Here is a 22,504-nt window from a genome sequence, read left to right as displayed (position 1 = left end):
AATAATTATATATATGAATAATATATTATATATATATATAAAATTAAACACACCTATCAAGTCTAAACACACCTACATAGGGACTGCACTACAGTCTGTAGTGACTGTGATGGCAGCAAATACAGGTGTGTGCAAACCTGCTTTCTCAGGTTTCAGTAGCTCTGAAGAGGCAGAGGAACAGCTGGAGCTCAGCTGCAGGTTTCCCTGCCAAGTGCACCATATTTGAGTGTGTTTTACAGCACATGCTGAATTACCTGCTGCTGCAGGAAATGGTCTTGCTTAACTGAGATAGATCTCTGTGAATTGCAGCCACACCAGTCACAGAAGTGTAAAACTTGAGTCAAATGGCTAGAACATGTGGGTATAAGACTTAAGTATTTTGAGGTGAAATAATGGGATTCCACCTGACTGAAACTTGTATTTTGACTGAATGCAAAGGACACAGTCAAAATAAAAAAAAAATAATAAAAAAAAAGGTCAGATTTTAATGTTGAAAATTGCAAAATATAGGATAAACAAAAACTAAGAAAAATGAAAATTAAAATTTTCATCCAACTTAAAAAAAAACACTTTAGTCTAGAAGTCCATCAGTCTATTATATTTTTTCAATATTTGCTAAGAAAAAAAATATTTTTTTGATTCTATTTAAAAAGATACTGAGTTTTTAAATCTTTTTTAAAAGTGAATAAAAAAAGATCTGTTTTTTTATTCAAGCCTACATACACATGACTATGGGGGTTAATCCTCAGAGATATTCTTGACAGATTTATCATAATAATGTGATAAATAATAATAATTATTAGGTGCTCATATCTATGGCACTTTTGAAGACACTGCAATGTAGTTTCACAGCTCTGTTTTCCAGAGAGCCCTACACAGCACCCAGGTGTTTTTGGATTTGCTGAAGCCAGGGGCAATAATGGTGCTTGGCTTCCTGTAGGACTGAGAACTTGGTAATTAAAAATGAACTTGCAGTAAACTTGCACTTGAAGTAAACCAAAAAATTAGCTTGTTTAATAAAATGGAATAGATACTGCCTTGCAGGCCTTGCATTATTGAGGAAGAGAAGATCTTTAGCCTGACTTATGTATTTTGATTAATATTAATTTAGATTCAATTGTAATTCATGCCATCATTTTAGAAGGCAGTGATTAAAGAATGTAGGATCACAAATCTTCTGCTCCTAAACAATTTTATTTAAAAAAAATCCACTCTGTTATTTAATATTTTCTTGAGATAAAAGGCAAATTATTGCTAGGCCAGTTTGCTTTCTTTAACAGTGTGGGAAAGACTTTCTATAAATGACAAGCTGTAGCGTGCAGAGCTATAACACAAACAGATAAGTTAATGCTTTAGACTACGTATCTGTAATATTTTAAAAATACCTTAAAAGAAAACTGAAATAAATTTTAAAATGACAGGGAATAAAACATATCAGTACGTAACATAATTATCAACAGACTTAATTTTCATCATTTTTTGAAAATATTAATTGCTTTCCTGTATTTTAAGGATTCTGAGAGGATAGCTGTGAATATAGCATTTTTACCCAGCCATGTCTGTTGATCTCAGTGTGTAGAGATATCAGCATAGCATTAAGTAGCAAAAATCCTGCACGTCACTAGCTTTACAAGATGGCATTCAATGAAAATATTTGCACGACCTAATGCTGATTGCATTAATTAGACTCCTTCATTGCTTTGATTAAATCCCCTCATTGCATTTTACCTTCTATCAAATATGTTAATGTGCACCTTTCCAATGTTCATTAACACATTTTTCTGAAAACAGCTAAACATTCAAGTAGATGAAAACAAAGACTATTGGCTTTCTTATTTTGCTTTGTTCATTATATCTGCTGAAAATGTGGAAAGATTTCTATAAGATGCTGTTCAATTATTTGATATTTATTTCCATAATGTTGTCACTTCTTTAATGACTATTGTGATTAGTTCTAGGAGTCTGCTCTGAGAGGCAGACATCAATAACTGTTCCAAGTACTTTGCCTTTCTGAAATAGATATAATCATGTGGTAAAGTTGTTGGCATCCCTTGTGATAAATAACAAGTTTGTTTGACTCCTAGGAATCATTTTTCCCTGTAAATGTTCTTGATGGTTTTGACATAAAACTAAATGATTCATTTAAAAGCCTGGATTGCAAATTCAATAGAGACAGTCCTGTCTCAGAGGAGAGGAATGCTTAGTGAAACCATGTACATTCACTGAAGAGACATTATCAGAATATAACTTGGGCCATCTAGAGCAGTTCATTGGAAACTTGGAAGATGGAAATTTGCTCAGAGAATCTTTCAGTAGCAGAAATTAACATGACAAACAGGATTACAGTCCCAGACCTACTAAATTCAGTAAGCCAGGTTCTCAGTAACATTGTCAGTAGTTTCTGTTCTCTGATTAACACACACAGTACAGAATAAAATTCCTTCCTACGTGAAAGGAATGTCCAGCACACTCTTCTAAAAGCTAAAACCTTACATTAAGAAATAAAACAGGATTTAATGCTGATTCAGATGGATGAACTCCACAAACTTTTCGTGAGTTTTATTCCTGAAGATCTAGAGAAACAAAATACAGATGTAACTGTCTTTCTTCTCTGTAATGCATATATGGAACAGTATCCCAAAAGATTATTTTTCCTGCAAAAGAAACACCTTTTTTATTAAATGATATGTATTATACCAAAATGAAAACAGTAAAAAAAAAAAAGGCCAGAGTCAAGATGATATAGTTGAAAATTTTCTTTGATTTATTTGTCTCTAATTTAAGCCCTAACTTGCAAAGAAAGAGAAAAAGATGTTTCTGAATAACTTCACTGAATAAAGCAGTTATGAGAGTAAATTCTGTATCTATTTTTGGAAGTATTTACACATGCAGTACTCAGCAGAAAATTCACTGTACAGCATGACTGCAGCTGAGTATCACAGATGAGTAATCTACATGAGCCTGGGCAGCGTCCCAAAGAATTCAAATGTTCACTATTCCTAATGACCAGGATTTTTTAGCTATCAGCTGTAAGAGAAGTTAAGAGTGGTTTGTACACTGACAGGCTAATTGTTAATTACAGAAATGACTAACTGTGAGAACATTATTATTGTCGTTATGCCCTATAATCAATGACTGACACTATGCAGCACATTCTCTGTCAGGGTAAATGATTCAAACTCCAGTTGTGTTTTTAGTACTTATGTTAGCAGAAAAAAATTTGCCATTTCTTAGTTTTAAAAGCTTTGCTGTGCCTGGTTGTATGATACTATCTCCCATCTAGAGAAAAAAACACCATAATTACCAATAAGCTTATTAGATCCTCATTAATTCACTTGTACACATTTAACCAAATAAAAGGCTCCCACTGAAGCCACTGGGGACACACTTCATACTTATGCCCATAGGTAGCCAAGTTCTTTTTCTGTTGCACAGCTTTGGAATAGGTCATCAAACCACTATGTTTCAGTTAGAATTCATCTTTAGGATTTAGAGAGAGAGACAGAATAGTCTTTTTGGCAAACCCCTCCTATTCATGGAAGGCCAGCTAAGTCTGCTGTTTGTTTCAGACCCCCAAGTGAACTCCTGGGTGATCACTGCTGTGGGAGAGGAAGATGGGAGGGAAGCTCAGACCCAAGACAGGTGCTGGTTTAGACAGAGCGTAGCACTGAATGGGGCAGGGGGCTCCCCTGCACTTCTCCTGCCACAGCAGTGCCTGAGACCAAAGGGATCCAGAGCTTTGCTCTGGGCACTGAATCTGGATTTAGATTTGCTGGAAAATGATATCTATCTACATTCCTATAATACAAACTAAGTATGTCTGTGGATCAAGTCCCTAAATCTTCAGATAGAGCTACTAAATCTAATCAGATTAATATCCTTTCAGCGTGTTTGTATTACTCTGGGCTTATGGCTTGAGAACAGAGGAAAACCCTTTATCTGAGTTGCCTTGAGTTATTGCTGACACTAGGTTTGCATCTGAGATTGAATCTTCAGGTCCACACTCCTTGTTCAGAGTGGTGGTGCTGTCAGAAGGAATTTGCAGAGTAGGTGTATTTGTGGTTGTGTAGGAGTGTATTACTACAGTCCACCCACTTCTACCCTCAGGACCTTGCAAAATACACACTGTAGTCTGCCTCAGCTCCATGTTCTACCATTCTCAAGAGAATTTTCCTTCAAAACACAGTTACAATGGTAGCTCAGGAAAAGTAAATTCAAAATTCTGCACATGATTAAGTCTGACTGTGTAAACACACGTCCCTCTCAAATGCATATACAGCAAGCATAGGAGGAAAAAATAATGCTGTTCTTGAGATGTGCATGTTATATTTACATTTTTATTTCTCATTAAAATATTTACACATATATATGTGTCGAGTCACCCCAGGACAATATGCAAAGCCTATCAGACTTAAACAAAGGTTTCAGCTCCGTTTTGCTTCTAACAACAAAGCTTGCAGGGGGAAAGCATTTCTAACTGTATTGGTGTGATGAGTCTGATAAATTTATGAAGAGATACATTGAAAAATATAGTGTAATCTTATTGGCACTATTTCTGATTTTGGTATAATATATATTATCATATGCAATCTCTTCTATGAACGAAGATTTTTCAGACTTTTTTATTATCTAAATCACCAAACACTGAAGTTCATCAAAGCAATTTTTTATATATTTCTATCTATTTTACTGATCTGACTTATGATTTCTATGTCATGGAGGAAAAAAATCCCTCTGTTTTCCACATTATATATCATATTACAATGAAGAATAAAAGGCAGCCTCACAACTAGTTGTTCCAATTTTATTCCATCAGCAGTTGCTCCTTCTTGCTTTTCTGCAGAATTAGAATCAGTGCGTTCCTGGATTTGTAACTAAAGCTGTCCCATATAAACTCTGAGACACATATATACTTAAAGATAAATATAAGCTTAAAGACACATTATAAACACAAGACACTCTCAGTTTCTAAGACCATGAAATAAGGGATAATATGATTGTGGATGGTGTATCCTCACAAGAAGTGATGACATTTTATGAGCTCAGAACTACAAGTAGCTATTTGATATTTAAATGTCTGAAACAAGATCATCATAAAAAGTACAATGACTTGTGAAAAACAGATGCAGGCTTCTGTAAGTATCTTTAATAAATGCTGTTCTTGAGACCTTTCTCAAGGTCTGTCGTGCTCTGATTAGTCAACATTCCTGTTTTGAACCACATCTACCCAAGAGCAAGATGAAAATGAAAAACAAAGAAAAATTACTCACCTACTGAGATTGTAAAGCATCTTCCCACTGGGTTCAAAATGTGCATCAGTTTGGATGTCAGAAATTCTGTCAGGGCAGCAGCACACCTCACTACCAGCCCATGGAACAAAGAGGGTGAAAACTGAGGCTCAGAGGGGCTCGTTCAGAGTCTGCACATTGGGCAAGCTGCTGTCTGCAGCTGTGATCAGAGTGAGAATATTTATCTACATTTCAAGGGTGATAAGGTATTTTCTATGCAGTTCAGTTACCTGGCTAAAACCCAGTCAGATCATACATTTTCCAAGTCAAAAGCACAGTGCTGCCATTTTAATGTACAGCTGCAACCATAAAGCAAATCCTAAATGTTAATGTTTTGTACTGTCAGCAGAATTATTTGATAAAAATTATTTGATAAAGCATGCCTTCAGTTAATATAATCAATACATATATTATTCTTTTTCTTTTAGAGGAAGAGTAGATGGTATTTCTAAGTATTTCTAATTTCTAATGTTCACAAACAAATTAAAAATAGCAATTTCAGAGAGATGAAGATCTTATTTGCTGACTTTGGAGACCTGGGATAAGGAGAGTAAGCATTTGCTTCTTTCCATTCCCTGAAGAGAGTTTAGAACCTGAAAGCTCTTCTTGCACTCACATTTAATAACCAATTATTGACACAGTGTTAATGTTGGTTCTAAATGAGCCTCTAAGTAATTGCTGCCTTGCCCAGTTGTGACTAGCAGGCCACCAAGCAGAGAAACATAATCAGGCCAGTTGTAATGGGATGCAGACAGGGAAATGAAGGAAAATACACAAAAATCACACAGTAAATAGGAAAAGGAAACAAATAGTAAATAAGAACTGGTGATTTAATTTCTTCTATACAATTTTGGCTTCACTGGAATTAAAAACTATTCATGAGTACATTACACATAAATGACATATTGGAATCAATTTATTTAAATTGGTAATTTTATAGATTCTTGGATGAAACTGTATATATTTAGCTACAATGCTTTTTGAATTTCCAAATATCTCTTAGGTAATCCACAACATTTGAAAGAGGGTTATGTTTAATTGTGGAGGTTGCAGTTAATATTTTTCTCATCCTGAAGTAATTTTGATTTGGAAAATGTATCAGTTATGTTTGGTTGGCTCAATGCAGCAGTTTGCCAACTTTATTTTCAATTGACAACTCTGATGTTCAAAGGATAACACAAATGTTTGCTGTAATGCTGGTACTGCAGTAAGTCTAAGAACATAAAGCAAGCTACAGTGGGCTTCCAGTTTTGGTGGCTTAGTAACCTTTTTACATGACATTTCTGTAGGACTACAGAGTGAACATTTTTTTGAGACAGCAGTGGAATGATTCACGTCTGGCTTACAGCGAATATCCTGATGATTCCCTGGATTTGGATCCCTCTATGTTGGATTCTATTTGGAAGCCAGATTTATTCTTTGCCAATGAGAAGGGAGCAAATTTCCATGATGTCACAACAGACAACAAGTTGCTGAGGATTTCTAAAACTGGAAAGGTGTTGTACAGTATCAGGTAAACCAGTTAATTTTATTTTTTCTCTTCATCCCTTTCTTTCCCTCCCTGTTTTTTTGGATGCAATGTAGATGTTTAATTTTTTGTTGTCCCATGTATAAAACCAAAATGAGACTTAGTAATAGCAGGGTGGAAGGAAAATTTGCCTATGTTTCTTTGCTAACATTTTACTTTTTGCAAAATAGTCTCTAAGTGGCACAGTGGTACTTGGTCTTGTTGAAAACTTGGTACTCTCTAGAACTTTAATGGTATGCCTCAGTAATTCCCATTAGCATTAGCTCAAGTCACTCCTCTTGCAAAGAGGAAATCATCTCTTCAGTAGTCTGTGGGCTGCAACTCAAAAGTAAAGGGGAATATTAATTTAAATGACTGCTAACACTTGAAGTAAAAACATGCTTGAAATGCAATAAGTTTGACATGGAAGTCACTGGTTAATAGGATTTATCTAGTCACATTTAAAAAGAAAAAATACACGTGGAACAATGGAAAGCATTTGTTTTTAATACTAGGTTCACTGAAGTGTGTGTCATGTGACTAGATTTAGCTGAATTAATAAACACTGACAAAATATGATTTGATGTGACCTGATGAAATGGGACATAAGCAGAAAAACAAAATTGCATTCCACAGGCATAAATAGCAGCAAACAACCTGCAGTATTTATTTGACATTCAGCTTACTGTGAGCCATTAATTGCTTATAACAGAGGTAGCCAAAGATGCAAAGCACTCTATTATTGCTCTTAGGATTGTTTAAAATGAAGTAATTACTGGAGTTTTTTTCTTCCTGGGAATGCTTCTTGGCTTTTGCCTTTCTTGCATTGTGGAAAGTAAACGTGATAGTATTTGTTTAACAGGTTGTTTAGTAAATTTTCTCATCTGTAAAGAAAATTAGTTTAGAAAGCAGTTATTTCTGATGGGGTATTGTGGCTTTGACTGCATTTTCATTAAGGAATTATTATTGAGCCAGGCTTGGGATAGGTGTATTCTTTAGGATGTTAAATAAAAAAAAATATTAGCATGTAACTTCATGCACTTAAAAAATTCTTGTGGAAATTCCTTGATGAGAGCCCAGTAATATTTGGACAGAAAAAGTGGGGTTACTGAGCAGGGTGTCAAATTTCTCTACCTGAAGAGTTTGAGAAAAATAATAGGATACAAGGATGGTACCAGCACAAGTAGAGTGATAAATATGCTGTCACTTACAAATATTTCCTGTTTCACCCTGAGAAAGAAATGAATGCATCTGTTTGTTTGAATGACATCAGACACCATCTTATTGGAGGAAACAGTGCTGTTGGGTGCTGTTCTGAATGCAGAATGGATAGTTTTCCTGACATTTGCTCATGCGGCAAAAGTGATATTTTGAGCTGCCATATCACGTTTGTAAAATTCCCACACCTAGATGCAAATTAATTTGAAGCAGAGTAAGCAGTATTCCAAGGCAGCAGTCAGCACATCTAACCTGGCATATAATTTTTTAACACTTTACAGTGAAGACAACTTTCTGGAGTATGGAAACTTGAAATCAGGAGCAATTAGAAATACTTGTCTTTACTCTCTAGATATGGGGCTAGACACTTCTATTCAATGTCAGCTGCCTGTAGTTGTGCTATGCAGAAACAAACAAGAATATTTTAGTGGTTGGTTTCAGAGCATTGTGGATGTTCACTAGTGCACCAATAACACTTTGCTTGTCATTGTGATATTTAACATTCAGCATTTATTATACTTTAAGTGTTTAAAACACTTCACAAATGCCTCTGGGATGTAGCAGGCAGGCTGTTCTGTCTTATTTCCAAATTTAACAAAATCAAAATCAAATTAATCATGCATAAATACAAACCATTCTTTGCATAAAGTGAGTTTAGTAGTTCTCCTGATAATTAATGGGTGAGAAGCAAGCTGTGGTATCCCTCTTTCCTGTATACTGCACCAAATACCTGAGAATACACCGGGCAGGAGGCTGACCTGGCTTATGCTGTTAAATGCTCTCAGAGGCCAAACCTGCCTTTCTGAACAGAACTTGGAAGTCACCTGAGACAACAGTTCATGATCCATATTTTACTAAAATGAGACATTTGGTGTAGGATATGGGTAGACAGAAAAATCATGGAACGGAGTGAGAGTCTGGGCTCTGTATCACCTCCACTGCAGTGCTTAGCTAAGGGAATTATCTCACCCTGTGGTAAGCATGAGGCTTTTTGTCCTTCTCTTGTATCAAAGAAACAAGCCTAACATAGCACAGAAGAGGCACAGATTCCCATCAGAGTTTGCCTTATAATACTCATGATGCTCATGCTTGCAGATTCCTACAACTATATTTAATTCCCTGGGAGTTGTTACAGAAAATAAAAAGTTGTTGATGGTTGATGTACCCACCTCTGAATCATAACTTTAGGAATCCAACCCTGTTTTTATGTTTGCTGCATGCTCAGATGATTACCTTGATACCTTTTATGATCTCAGCATGCTGTATACAGCCTCAAGCTCTATAGCTGGGTAACTGGTCTGCACCTTTGGCTGCTGCAGGGAAAACTAGAGCCATGTGGAGGGAACCCAGAACTACTTAATACTGCAAATATATGCTATTGTCACTGGAGATGTAGCAACAGCTCTTAGAGGCACGTGTATTTTGAGAGGTCTGCAATTACAACAAAGTTATATTCAGCAAGCAACTTCAATTTAGTCAAGATCAATCTCAGTTCCACTCATATATAACAATTGAAAAACTGTTAAATAGCTATAACTTTTATTTTAAAGCACCCTGTAGAGAGCAGTCAACAAGAAATGTTTGTAATAACAGTGTTGAATAAATTAGTTTGTGTTTATATTGCCTGCTGAAAAAACAGTAAGAGTTCAAATCATAACCTACACAATGTCACCCCCTAGATACTTGTGACTCATCTGCTCCCAGCCCTTGACTAATTTCTGCATGGATTGGATTTTGGAGGGGGTTCTGCACTTGGAAAGCGTCGCAGCACTGTGTGATGGTACCAAGAATCCTGTTCCAGGCACTCACATTCTGTATGACACCTGCCTTTTGCATTGCACACCGCACTGCATGGGCTTGATATTCCAGGGACAGGGATCATGTCTTCTCTGGCCCCCTGAGGACACCTGGGACATCAGGAAAATGCTAAATAAACTCACAGAAGGTTTCATATTCTCTCCGAGACACCCCCCATTTGTGCTACCTGATTCCCACAAACTCGTTTCAGGCTGCCAGCCAGCTCAGAATATTAGCATCTGCCTAAAAGCTTATTTTAGCAAAGTGATAGAAAGTGGCTTTATTTAAGGTTTGTGGATTTTTTTTTTCTGCCTTAATTGCCTCCTTCTCTTTTTAATATTTTCAGTGCATATCAGCCATATGAGATTGATTCAGAAGGTGATATAATTCAACCGTAATATTGATCCACAGCATTGAATCTAGAATATATTTGTCAGGAAGTTAAAAGCATTGTAAATATATATATATATATATATATATATATATGGATGTGTGTATATATATATATATATAATTTTTTTTACACAGTTGAGCTTTGCTCTGAATTGTAGTGCCAGTGTATTTAGCCAGAAATAGTTACAAAGCAGATTACTACATATACTTTAAATATGAGAAGGTTTTAGAATGTGTTGCATAATTTGACAAGAGGGACACTTGGAATTCTAGGGAGGAGATCTGTGCAAATTAACAAATTACATTTCTTCCCCTATTTTTGCAATTCCTCTTCAAAGAGCAATTAATTACCTAGGAAGAATTTCCTCAAGTCTTTCAAAATATTTTTCTGTCTTTCTTTGTCTTCCCAGTGCCAGAACTGTTAGTTATGTAGACAATTAATTCCTTGTGGTTTCAACTATCGACCTAGTTTTAATTGTAAGTGTTACTATGGCTGAGGGCCGAGTGTCTGCTGGAAAGCACTTCTGTGCTGTAGGGCACTGGGAAAGAGAGAAGGCTCGAGCTGCTGGATTGCTCTGTCTGTGCAGCTGTTCTGGGAATGGTTACCAGCCCTCCATTCCACAACAAGTAGCTGATGGGGGGGCTGGTACACCCCAAAGCCTCACCTGCTTATGCAAGCCAAGAGGAGTATCTGTGAAAACAGTACATCTATTTGCAACGCTGCATCTCACGCCAGCTGCCTTACTCAGGAGCTCCCAAAATCAGCTCTCCCTAGTGGCAACTCTGTCCTGCACCCCCACACACCACTTGGTGTTAGGTCAGGAGTTATGACTGCCATGTCCATCACATAAATCATCAGAAGTAATCCATAGCATTTCATAATCCATCTTTTCTGTGAGAAACTTCTGTATTTTGTAGTCTCCTCTGTACTCGTGTTTTTGCCTTATGGGAAAGAAAAGCAGATTAAGGAAATATATAGGTAGCTCTGCTGGTCCCTCTGCAACAGACTTCTCATGGCAAAATGTTCACTATCCTGTAAAATGTATTCCTTTTAACTTAGATACAGTCTTTGCTTTTTTGCATGGCTACTGTAGACTATTCTGCCATCTTACAGTGAAGTCAGGTGTAGGTTTTCTAAAACAATTTTGGGGCACAGACTTTATCAGCTACATGATATTGAGGATCCATTTATACTCATGTGTAAAACATCCATGTCCCAGCACAGTCTAGCATAGCAGAGTGGTAGAAAATTTGATGTTCTACAGCTCTGTGTGCATTCTGTGCTTTAATTTGATGACTTCAATTTTGTTTTACAGTCTAGTGTTGGGATTTAAGAGGATTTGGACTTTAGTAGCAGCATTGTCTTTCCATGTGACAGATTGGCAGAGGTGGGATCATGGGGATGTTTATCATGATTGACATGTCTGCTTGCTTATTAAACTCCCACCTCACACAGACATATCTGTTACCTCAGGTCCTAGCAGAACAACACTGGTATTGACAGGGTGGCAATTTTCCCTTGGGAGTGAATGTCAATAATCACAGGGACATTTTCACTGAAAATTATTTTATTCTTGCATTGGGAACACGGTACACTACCCCATTCTAAGTGCCCTTACTTTCTAAAAGCATAAAATGTCTTCATTTTCTACATTTAAACCAAACCAAAACATTGAAGAATAGTCAATGAAATTGCTAAGTGAAACAGGGAACATCTAAAACATTTTGGTGTTTGGCAGCTAATATGTACTGTGGGCTGAGGCCTTATAGAGCTACAACCACTGAACTTTATTATGCTGCAGAATGTTACTGGGACATAGACACTTCCCAAAATGTGGCTGTATGCTACGTGAATCCAGTGAATTTGACAAATTTGTCTTCCCATAAGCATGGTTACAATAATAGCAGTGGTTTCAGAAACTAAAAAATTATGGCCTTTTGTGGGAAAAGCAGCCGTTCTCATTATGGCTGAACCCAATGTCCTTGGATTATCATTAACTCTCTCTTTTTCACCCTTCCTTTCTTTTTCTTTTTTGTCCTTACTCCTGCCTCTCCTTCCAGCCTCACTCCAGCCCCTTCCTTTTGGGACCTTTTAAATAAATTAACTCAGATTATTCTCATCTTTGGGGTTGTTTCCAAATATTCTCCTAACTGCATCACCTATTCCCTTTCTCATTCCCTCCCAATCTACAAATTCAGTCTGAGGATCTAGCCCCAGGTTTCCAATACCCTTACTTTCTTGTATTTAGATATTTTAGAGAACTTGCTTTGCATAACAAAAACCAAACTCTACTAAATAAATTATAAAGCCTAATGTGGGTACTTTGTTATGCAACTAACATAGCTACTGTGAAAACCCCATTGATTATACTGCCTAAGAAATGAATAATTTACATTTTAATGACACAAAATTAGTTGCTTTTCACTTCATAAGGCATTTAAAGCAAAGCAGGGGTATGAACATTGTATCTGAGCATGTACTGCCTCACTTCTTCCTCTAATGCCCCACACGTCCCCAGATGAGGCAGGAGAACATTGGAGGTAAATACAAATACAAGAAGGGAGATGCTTAGACTGAAGGACAATGCTGCCAGGAGAGCAAATGGCTCTCAACTGGTCATAAGTAAGCTCACAGAGGAAGTTACAAAGTTTACAGCCCTATACACCTTGAATTCCTGCAACAATATTCCAGCAGAAATGGGGGCGCACACACACACACTTCATACCATGAAATGAACTTTGATCATTTTTGAAAGGGTTGGGAGGATGTGACTCTGGGTGGCAGCTGATGATCAGGTTTGATGGCATGAAATGTCACTTCTACAGCCATAGAATTATTAGTATTAATATTATATAATATATATAATATAATAATATTAGAAAATAGTATTCCTGCATCTCAATTAAAAAGGAAGACTTTGTTCTAAGTAAAAAAAAGTGAGAAATGCTGCTGGAGAACAAATTTGTACACATGAAGTTGATCTTGGCTGGCAGGATCAGAAATACTGGCAGGTGGCTACTTGTGGATATCTGTGCCAAGGGGATGGTTGCACAGCCAATACAGTGTGTACCACCCTCCTTATGGCCACTGGCAATGCCTGTCCTCAACTCCTGGTGATCAATCACTTCATTTAACCATTGAACTCACACTGGAGCAGTTAAAGGTTAGGTGTGAAATTATGTAGGTGAAGGAACCCTTCCTAAATGGTATAAAAAAGCATGTTTTCCTAGAACATGGTCCCAGGGATAAAGGTCTTTTGCCAATTGGATTGAAATATATGGCTTAGAACAGAGATGTCATCATGCCAGGAGGAAAGCAACACCATACCAAACACACACTGCAGGAAAAATAAGATAGAAAATGACAGAAAAAAAAGAAAAGGTGAAATACTGTTCCTCACATAAAGGAAACAGGTGCTTACAGAATTTAACTGTTACATACAATCACACTTGAATTTAATTTCATAAATTTGTTTGAGCAATAATTGGAAAATCATTTGCTGGCAGCTCATGTGCTGGCATTGTGTATCTGCAGACAGTGATTGCATTACAATGAGAAGTGGGATGCCTGAAATGAGAAATCCACCACCCTGCTCCGTGCCAGCTCCTGTGTTGTTAAGCAGTACATGAAGCAAAGCAAAGCACTGGAGGGAGTGAGAACATGCTCAGAAACAGCAGTAGGTGAAACTCCAGCCTCTAACTCACATTTTGCCATAGCAGAGAGAATTCCACGTTCTCCTCTAAGCCTGACTTCAGCCCATTCCCACCTGGCAGAAATGAAGCTGCAGAACATGACAAATATTAGAGAGGAATTCCCTTAAAAATAAGGAAAAAACACAGTGAGTTTGACTGTTCCATTTAACAGGACAAAGCATGTAGACTGTGAAAATTACCAGAATTGACATTCAAAATGATGAGTCAGGTCCCTGAAAAAAATAATAAGATGGACTACAAAATGAAAGACATTTAAAAGGAGAATGCCACTGGGAATTTTTTTTTTTTTTGCCTTCTGATAAGTGATCAGTGTGTGTGCCCTTCTTTTAGGCACCCAAGGGAGGGGGTTGGGAGGAATATAAAGAGATTTTAGATTCTCCTCCCTGTTTCAGTGTCACTAGCCTGAATGGCATTTGCTCCTGTGTCATGCGATGCTGTCATGGTTGCTGTGCAACTTCATCTTCCCTGCCAGTTTAATAGGGAACTTTGTCTGCTTGTGCTTAGGCAATATTTTAATGTTATTTCAGCAGCTAGAAGGATCAGGAGTTTAATCTTTCTAAGTAAAAATGTACTACTAAAATATCTTTAATTTTATTGTCAGCTTGGAGCTTTAAGAAAAATATCAGAAACCTTATAATTTACAATAGAATCTTTAGATTTAACAATGCTGGAAAGAAAAATCCTTCTTGTCTCACTAAATCCAACACTGAGGGGTTTGCACAGGTATTAGTCTTTTGATAAAAATGGCACATAGCCAATGCTGCCAATGATCATGCATGTGCTATTTATGTTCTGGTATTTGCAGCATAAAATCCTAGATTGTGAAATCTCTTGTCCCAGCAGCTGAGGTGCAGATGGGGGTAGTGTGAAAGAATGGAGGGATTAGAATAGAAACAAAATGTTATTTTAACATGATGCCTACTCATGGTGAGGCATTTGTTGCTTTTCATGCTAGTGAGGAGATAAGCATGGGGGTTTTTTTTCAGACGGAAGAGATTTGTACCCTTATCTACAGGACTTTTTAAATTCCCAACAGTATTTCTGTATGTAACAGGGCTGATCCTAGTTATTTATCATTAGAAAAAACTCTGTGAGGAGGCTGTTCTGTAGCCCACTCACAACCAACCTTTCTTGCAGAATAACTAATGAAAAGAATACTCCCCTGTCATGATATGCCATGTATTATGGTCCCCAGGGCCCTTCTCTTGTGGAACCAGTGTCCTCCTCTGGGATGAGATGTCACTGAGATCGAGGGAAGTTTTGGGTGTCTTGCAAGACATCAGGCTAAGGAGTGACAGCTGCTTGTAAAGGAGTGGGTTAGAATTCAGTTCAGTGGTTGCTGCAGACAAGGCAATATGTCAAATCTCAGTTAAAATTACGTATTCTCTTGAATTTATTTTAAACCCACATTCCTGGATTATGTAATGTGTAAACACAATTCCCTAAGTGCTCAACACAATACTAGCAGTTCATTACTTCAGATCTGTGTTGCAGTCCATTCACAAGCAGCCTGTCTGTGTGGTACTCTGAAGTGTTTTTGTGCATTGTGAGATTACCAGAGAAGTGGTGTGATGGTGGGGAGCCCTAGCATTCAAGTGAAAGAATGAGATCAGAAATCATCTTGAGAACAATCTATTTGCAAACATTTTATTTCTATTGAATGATTTTATTTTTTTTAAATTCTAGATTGTTACCCTCTACTGATGGTGCTGCTTTGGGGGTCAGCTGTCAAAGGCAGACTGGCCTCAAGAGTCAATACCCTGAAACAGGTGGGAGTGGCTTTTAACAGGAATTGGTAAACGGGAGAAGGAGGGGGAAAGGCTGTGAGGACAGACCAGAAGGCAAAGGAAAATGTCTGGGCTCTGTGTCATGTAGGTGTCGCTGGGAGAGATGTAGGGTAGATGGGCAGGCATAGCAGGATGTGAGGAAAATGTCTTCAGGTTGAAGAAAGAACAGGATAAAGGCAGGAGTGGTGGAAGCATGACCAGGCAACACATTATCTCAGCCAGTACCGAGCCCAGAACTTGGCTGTGCTGCACATAAATACCTCTGAGCCCCCTTGGCTGCACATGTGTGCCACCCCTCCGCTGCCTTTTCAGGACGGATGCATGCTGCATGCAGCAGCTGTGTTCAGGGCAGCAGCAGTGCCTGTGCTGAGTTCTGCTGCTGGCCCATCTGGGGCCATGGCTGCTCACACCAGGAGAAAACACTGACATTGCTAAACAAGTTCAGGTGTGAAAGATAACCAGCATGAGGGTTTCTGATTAAGCAGTCAGGCTATTTGTTTTTTCCCATGAGATAGCTTATTCTGATTTCTGTCACGGAGGCCACAGCCCGGAGAACCTTGCCTTCCTGCCTGCAGAATTTGGGGAATGCAGACCTCTGAATGATGCTATAAGTGGGCCCCTGGGGTGACCAGAAATTAAACATTTTGAGTGTGGCTGGGAAGAGAGAAAAGCCCACAAGCCAAGTCTTAGTGATATCTCAGCACTTTATAGTGAGGCCAAGGAATGAAAGAGGGGAGTTTGAATGAAATCCTGAGTGGAGAAATCCCTGCTGCACTTTGAAGGCATTTAGGTGCCAGCAGATGCTGCTCAGAAGGACCTGCCTGGTGTAGAAGGGAATCCTCAGGAAGAGGGTCCAAAACATAATACAGAGAATGATGCCCTGGAGTCCTTGGATTACAGCCCTGTCTGTGCTACAGTGCTGCTCAGTGACATTATTTATTTATTTATTTATTATTTTTGTCACAGTGGCAGCTAATTGTTCATTCTTTGTTTTCTGGCTCTGGTTCTGTATCTTATTCTGTTCATGCTCTTATTTGCATTATTCCAGGGTTTGATTATTCCTTGGCTGTGGGTTGGGTGAGGGAGCAGGGAAGGAAAGAAGAGAGCAGCTTTGCCTCTTCTTTGAGGCAGCTTGCTGTCCCTGGCACTTTGCCTGGTGTGCTGAGGCACTGGAGACGTGACTCTCTCCTGCTCCCTCTTGAGCCCTCTCTGCTCTGCTGGAAAACACAACGTGCTCAGCCCCAGAGCTTTCTGTGAGCCAGCTGTGCCACCAGGGCCTGGCTGGCCTGGGGTGGAGGGTGCTCACACAATGGAAAGCAAAATCAAGTCCCTGGTCAGCTTCTTCTCACTTCAGTTTTACAGATGGTTCATAAAGCACTTCCCATCAGTGTTTTATGGTTCTCCACTACCAAACTGTTGTTTATGCATTTCAAATGCCTTGGTGGCGGGATGCCTGGAAAATAAAATAATTGTTCTGTAGCAGTTTGTTCTGTTTTATTAACAATTAAAGTATTCAGCAGTGTAATTCCCCATTAAATTTGATCTTTGCTCCCAAACTCCAGGGGTCCTTCTTAAATTTGCCAAGTGTGAGACATTCTTTTTGCTGAAATATTTTCTGTCAATGATACTTATTATCAGCAGTGTGGGTATCTGTATCTACCTTACATTTTCTATTTATGACCCTATCTCCTATTAACATAGATATATAGATAGTGACATGGCACCAGGGTTTGGAAACATTCGCAAGCTCGTAGTTTTACTGAAAAGGAGTCAACTGGTATAAATTGACCCACCACCATGGACTTCAGTGGATCTATTTCAAATTCCAGCTGCTGAACATTTAGTATGTAGTAATCTTGCTGAAAATCAGTGGATCTGTGGATGATACAAAGCTCTAACCTCTTGCATTACTGCTGGTAAATGGGATTAAAGGCAAAGATGTTAATTCTGAATCACTACTGTGCCGAGGTGAACAACAGGTAGAGGTAGAACTACAGCTAACTATAAACACGACGTCTTGAGCTAGTCTCATCAACACAGTGAATAGAAATTATTTTTCATTTTTCAGGGTGATGAGAGAATAAAGTCTTTTTGAAAGACATCAATGGTTAGGAAGAGAAAGTAGGACATTAGGCTTTGTGTGGACCTACAAAAGAAGCCTACATAATTTTCTCATTTCACCTCCAGGGGAAAAAAAATGATCTATCCACCTTATACTGATGGAGATAGATTATTTTTCCTCGTGAAACTTGAAAGCTGTCGCTGGGTGTATTTGCTTCCTCATAAATTTGTTATTAAAATAACAAGGGACCTTCCTGACCATGTTTCTAGTCAGACCCCCAGATGACTTGAATTTTTGGGGTGTAGAAAGGGATGAAGGAGAAAGGAAACAAAGTCAGTGTTCAGTCCACACCTGACAGTCAGTAAAATCCAAGGGGAGAATAGCCCATGCCTACTACAATGAATGCAAATAAATGACATTTTAACAAAGGCTGCATTTGCATAAAGGCATGTTTGGAAAGAACTTAAAACATCTAAGCCGTATTTAGAAGATGACTGACAGGAAGGGAGTTTGATATAGTAATGTTTCAGGAAAGAGACAGAGGCACTGTTTTGTTAATGCTGGGGATTAGCAACTTAATTAGCTCAATCTTTAATGCAGGAAATTACCTAGCAAAAATGAGACTAGTTAACATTTGCAAGGACTTAAAATATTTAAATCAGGAAAGGACAGATTTTCAATGACACATGCCTACTAGGTACACTTTTCTTCTCTAGATGACAATTTTATTTTTTTTAATATTTCTGCTATTTGATCCCAAAGGTTAAATGTGGGTTTACTTCCTATGGTGATGTTGAGAAGAGTACTGGGGACTTTTCTTCATCTTACAGCCACATAAATGTGATCTCTAATTTCCTGGTACTATCACCTGGTTTGCTGAAGACTGTGTAAAGATGAAAATGGTGTGGCTTTTTCTAGGTAGCCCATATGTAGGCAACAGCAATGATCTTGAATGTGATCTTACATTTGGGTGAGATTTTTTTGATCTCAGTTACCTAAATATCATCTTTTTGTCACAGTGATGTGGCTAGATGTCCCAGCCAGGTAGTCCCCAAAACTTCACATGGTGTAGAAATAGACTAAAAGACCTTGAATCAGCTGAATGTGGTAAGAACCACAAAATCATTGTGGGAGACAGAATTTATTCAAGTATTTCTCTGCAGAGATCACATACATTTGTGGGACAACATAGTTTCAAGGTTATACTTCTAAGAAGCTGTCCTGTGGGTTCACTGAAATAACTAAAAGATTATTGTTATTATTCTGTGTTTCAGTGTCCCTTCAAATCAGTCTTGTTACTGCCCTTCATAATAAATGGGCAACAGAAGGTTGTTTTTTTTTGCATTCTTTGTTCAGAGTGTTGGGGTTTTTTTGTGCTGAATGTAATCAGAAATAAAAATGTGCTTTTAAAATATTATTTAAAACAAAATCCTAATATTTATACTGTTTATCAAAGCTAGTTGTTTGTAATTAGACCATCCCAATATCTTGGTTAGCTAAAAATGGTTTCCTCTCACACAAAAAAAGAAAAAAAATAAAACTGAAGAGACAGTCTTGAAATAGATTTCTATCAAATGTTAAAAGATTAAATCAACTAAAAAAAAAAAGGAAGAAAGAAAGAAACATTAAAAGTATTCCCATTTAAGTAAAGTTATGCTTTATCTGGGACAATAACAACTGAAAAATTAAAAGATAAATATATTTTGTATGATTATGTTCCTTTAGGCTTACTTTCTTCTATCTGTGTTTGTTTAATGCAATGTGATTCTTTTACTGTATAATGGTTTTTTCCATCTCTTAGTGTCTACGCAGTAAGAATGAAGGTTTGGAAATGGGACTCATTGTTCCAACAGAACAAAAGCACTCTTTTAAATAACCGCCATGTTTGTTGCTTCCTTTTTTTGGGCTTTTCCAAAATAAAACTTAAAAACGTGTCCCATGACCAGGCATTTCAGCTTTTGGATTATTTGGTTCAGTATTGTACATAAAACATTCACTGGTGCATTAGTGGAGAGCATGTCTTACTAACCTGATGTTGTCTTCTCTTCCTCTGCTCTGCTCAGCCACGGAGTGACCAGTTTGCTCACACTTTTTGTCTCCACAGTTCTCACCTGCTTAAAAGCTCAAAGAGGAGATGAGCCCAGCCTTTGAGATGTTAAGATTTTGTCTTGATCCTTTGAACTCTAAGTATGGGCCTCTAGATGCAACCTGTAGATGTCTAACATATTTTTTTTTCCCCTCTAATTTTAGGCTTACTTTAACCTTGTCTTGTCCCATGGACTTGAAGAATTTTCCTATGGATGTACAGACATGTACAATGCAACTGGAGAGCTGTGAGTACCCAATTGCTCTGTTGGTCAAATAACAGGTTTTTACCCTAACATTTAGTGATTAGATTGTATTTACATTATCACATTTGTGTGGCGAGGCTCACTATTCGTGTTTCGTAAGAGAATTATGTTTATCACCATAAAGTGAGGATTGTTTGTTTCTGTGCTGCTTATCTTTCTCCCTCCTGGGTCACATCACCTTACCCATCAGAGCTGCATCACTTCCAGGGGTAAATACAGCAACGCTGTGTGCGAGAAATTACTAAATCTCAGGAAAGCGAGGACAATTATGACATAGCCAGGGATTCACTGTGTCTGACTGAGTTAGGCGCACTTTTGGAAAAGGGAAGCAGAGCACCAGATGAAGCAGAGGTCCTTTCAGCGGTACCTAAGCTGGTGTGCTAAACACAGGCCAGGACTGGGGAACCAGCACACATCCTCCATGCTGTGTCACTGCCAGCACACACCACAGCACTGCCTCAACCTGCCCAGGCAAACCCAGCAGCGGCTCAGACTGTGGCAGGTGCCTGTGATCCTTCCCAATATTCGGTAGGTACCAGTCCACCCTCTTTTGGTTTTTTATTTAGGGAGGAAAGGATTTAGCTGTATGGCTGTGAACTGTGGGCTGCCACCTGTCTTTGTGCCTGGAGAATCTTAGACTGGTTTGGGGCAGCTAAATTAGTTTTTGGTGGGAAACCAGGGCACTACTTCAGAATATAACAGTGTTTACATCTTGCTTTTAATAGAGTAATGGTGTAGTTATAGCAACCGACAGCTAAGAGGAATCGTGCTGTCGTTAACCAAACAGTTTGAAAATGTAACTGAGATAACATGTATTGCAATCAAAGACATGCTTCTCAGACATAAGAACCTTTGCTCTTTTCTGGTCAGTTGCCATCTAATAAACTCTGCTTCCTTGGTTGCAGTTGGCTACACCATGAATGACCTGATATTTGAGTGGCTAAGTGATGGACCTGTGCAAGTTGCAGAGGGTTTAACCTTGCCACAGTTTATTTTGAAAGAAGATAAAGAACTTGGTTATTGCACAAAACATTACAACACTGGTGAGAATGATTCTATTTTTTTTTCTATCAATTTTTCCAATAGTATCTATTGCCAATTCGTAATGGAAAAATATAGGTAAAAAAAAAAAAAGAAATTAAGATTTGATCCAGTCACACTTATTTTTAAATTTGAATAGAAAGAAAATTTCTCTGGTTTTTTTTTGAAAGATTTATTTTCAAAATTTCCTTTAATTTCATTAGTGTTCTAATGTCCTAAAAATTGAAGTACTTAAAATATTAAAAAATGGATTAAAAATCTAATTTTTCTGATATCCATAAAATTAAACATTTTAACAAACTAACTCTTTTATTAAATATTGAGTCATCACTTTTAAAGTACTGGTTTTTCTGAACCTAGTTTATTTCTCCAGCATATCAAATTGCTAATGAGGAAAATATTATTTTTTCACCAGCTTTTATGTGTTATCTAATTTATGAAATGTAGCATGTGAAAAGACAATGTTTTCATTGCTGATCTGAATAGTGTACAGACATGTTGGGAAATCAACTTTTTGTTTAATACTCTAAAGTTTTTTTCTTCCATTTGCTGTTTAGGGGTTTATAGTGCGGTGTTTTCTAGCTTTAGTTTTACAGAGAAGAGAAAACTGTTAAAATTTTGATTTAGCTGCTTGGAGTTTATTTAATGGGGACAGCATTTAGAGAACAGTTTTCTGGGTGCTTTCTGGGATTAAATATAATCCTTCTCATCTAAAATAGCTTTTTCATCATTTCAGCATAAGACCTGATCTGGTTGCATCAAATACATTTGTTTCACTCTATGAAATAATACAATGTGAGAGGTTCTGCCTCTGTAAAAAATAATGTCACATTTGCTTCTCATGAAAATTGTTTGGTTTAATTTTTATAAATGCTCTCATTTTGAAGCCCAAAATACCAAGGAAGGAAAACTTTTGTGATTAGCATCCCCACTACTTTCTTCTCTGTAGTTTGCTCCTTCAGGTTTGGTATGAAATTAAAATGTGGATAAAACTCATTATTCAGCCTTCTCCTAAACTCACTGCCCAGGATGTGCCACAAAAGTCTGGAGAGCCTCTGACAGAAGGTGCCACTGATGCCACTGTGCCACAGGTGACCACCACACCCCTTCCCAGTCCCCTTCTATATGGGCAGACTGGTCAGGAACAGCTTCTGCCCAGGTCTCAGCATCTGCCTTTCAAGTCACAGCTCACTCATTTTAGAACTTCTCGGCTGTCAGAGGATATGATTCTGTCTCCACTCCTTTTTTTGTCAAACAGCCTCTGCACTCCCCTCTGTGCTAACTCTTGGACCCACCACTCAGCATTGTAGACCACCAGAAAACTATAGGGACATCACAAAAAGGAG

The 22,504-nt window shown here is 37.9% G+C and overlaps 1 protein-coding gene across 4 annotated transcripts in view; it reads left to right on the top strand.

Annotated features, from left to right (window-relative positions):
* Positions 1-22,504, top strand: part of GLRA2 (glycine receptor alpha 2) — a 121,740-nt gene that overhangs the window by 24,857 nt on the left and 74,379 nt on the right. For all 4 annotated transcript variants that reach the window (XM_005516646.2, XM_088051259.1, XM_005516645.2 and 1 more), the window contains exons 4-6: positions 6,578-6,801; positions 20,017-20,099; positions 21,023-21,160. In XM_005516646.2, the coding sequence (XP_005516703.1) occupies positions 6,578-6,801; positions 20,017-20,099; positions 21,023-21,160 (445 nt within the window). The remainder of the gene's footprint in view (positions 1-6,577; positions 6,802-20,016; positions 20,100-21,022; positions 21,161-22,504) is intronic.

This window comes from Pseudopodoces humilis, chromosome 2 (assembly GCF_049639895.1).
Source record: "Pseudopodoces humilis isolate 2021_Gansu_Grassland_sample_001 chromosome 2, ASM4963989v1, whole genome shotgun sequence".
Classification (NCBI taxonomy): Eukaryota; Metazoa; Chordata; class Aves; order Passeriformes; family Paridae; genus Pseudopodoces; species Pseudopodoces humilis.
This window is presented reverse-complemented; position numbering and strand designations above follow the sequence as displayed.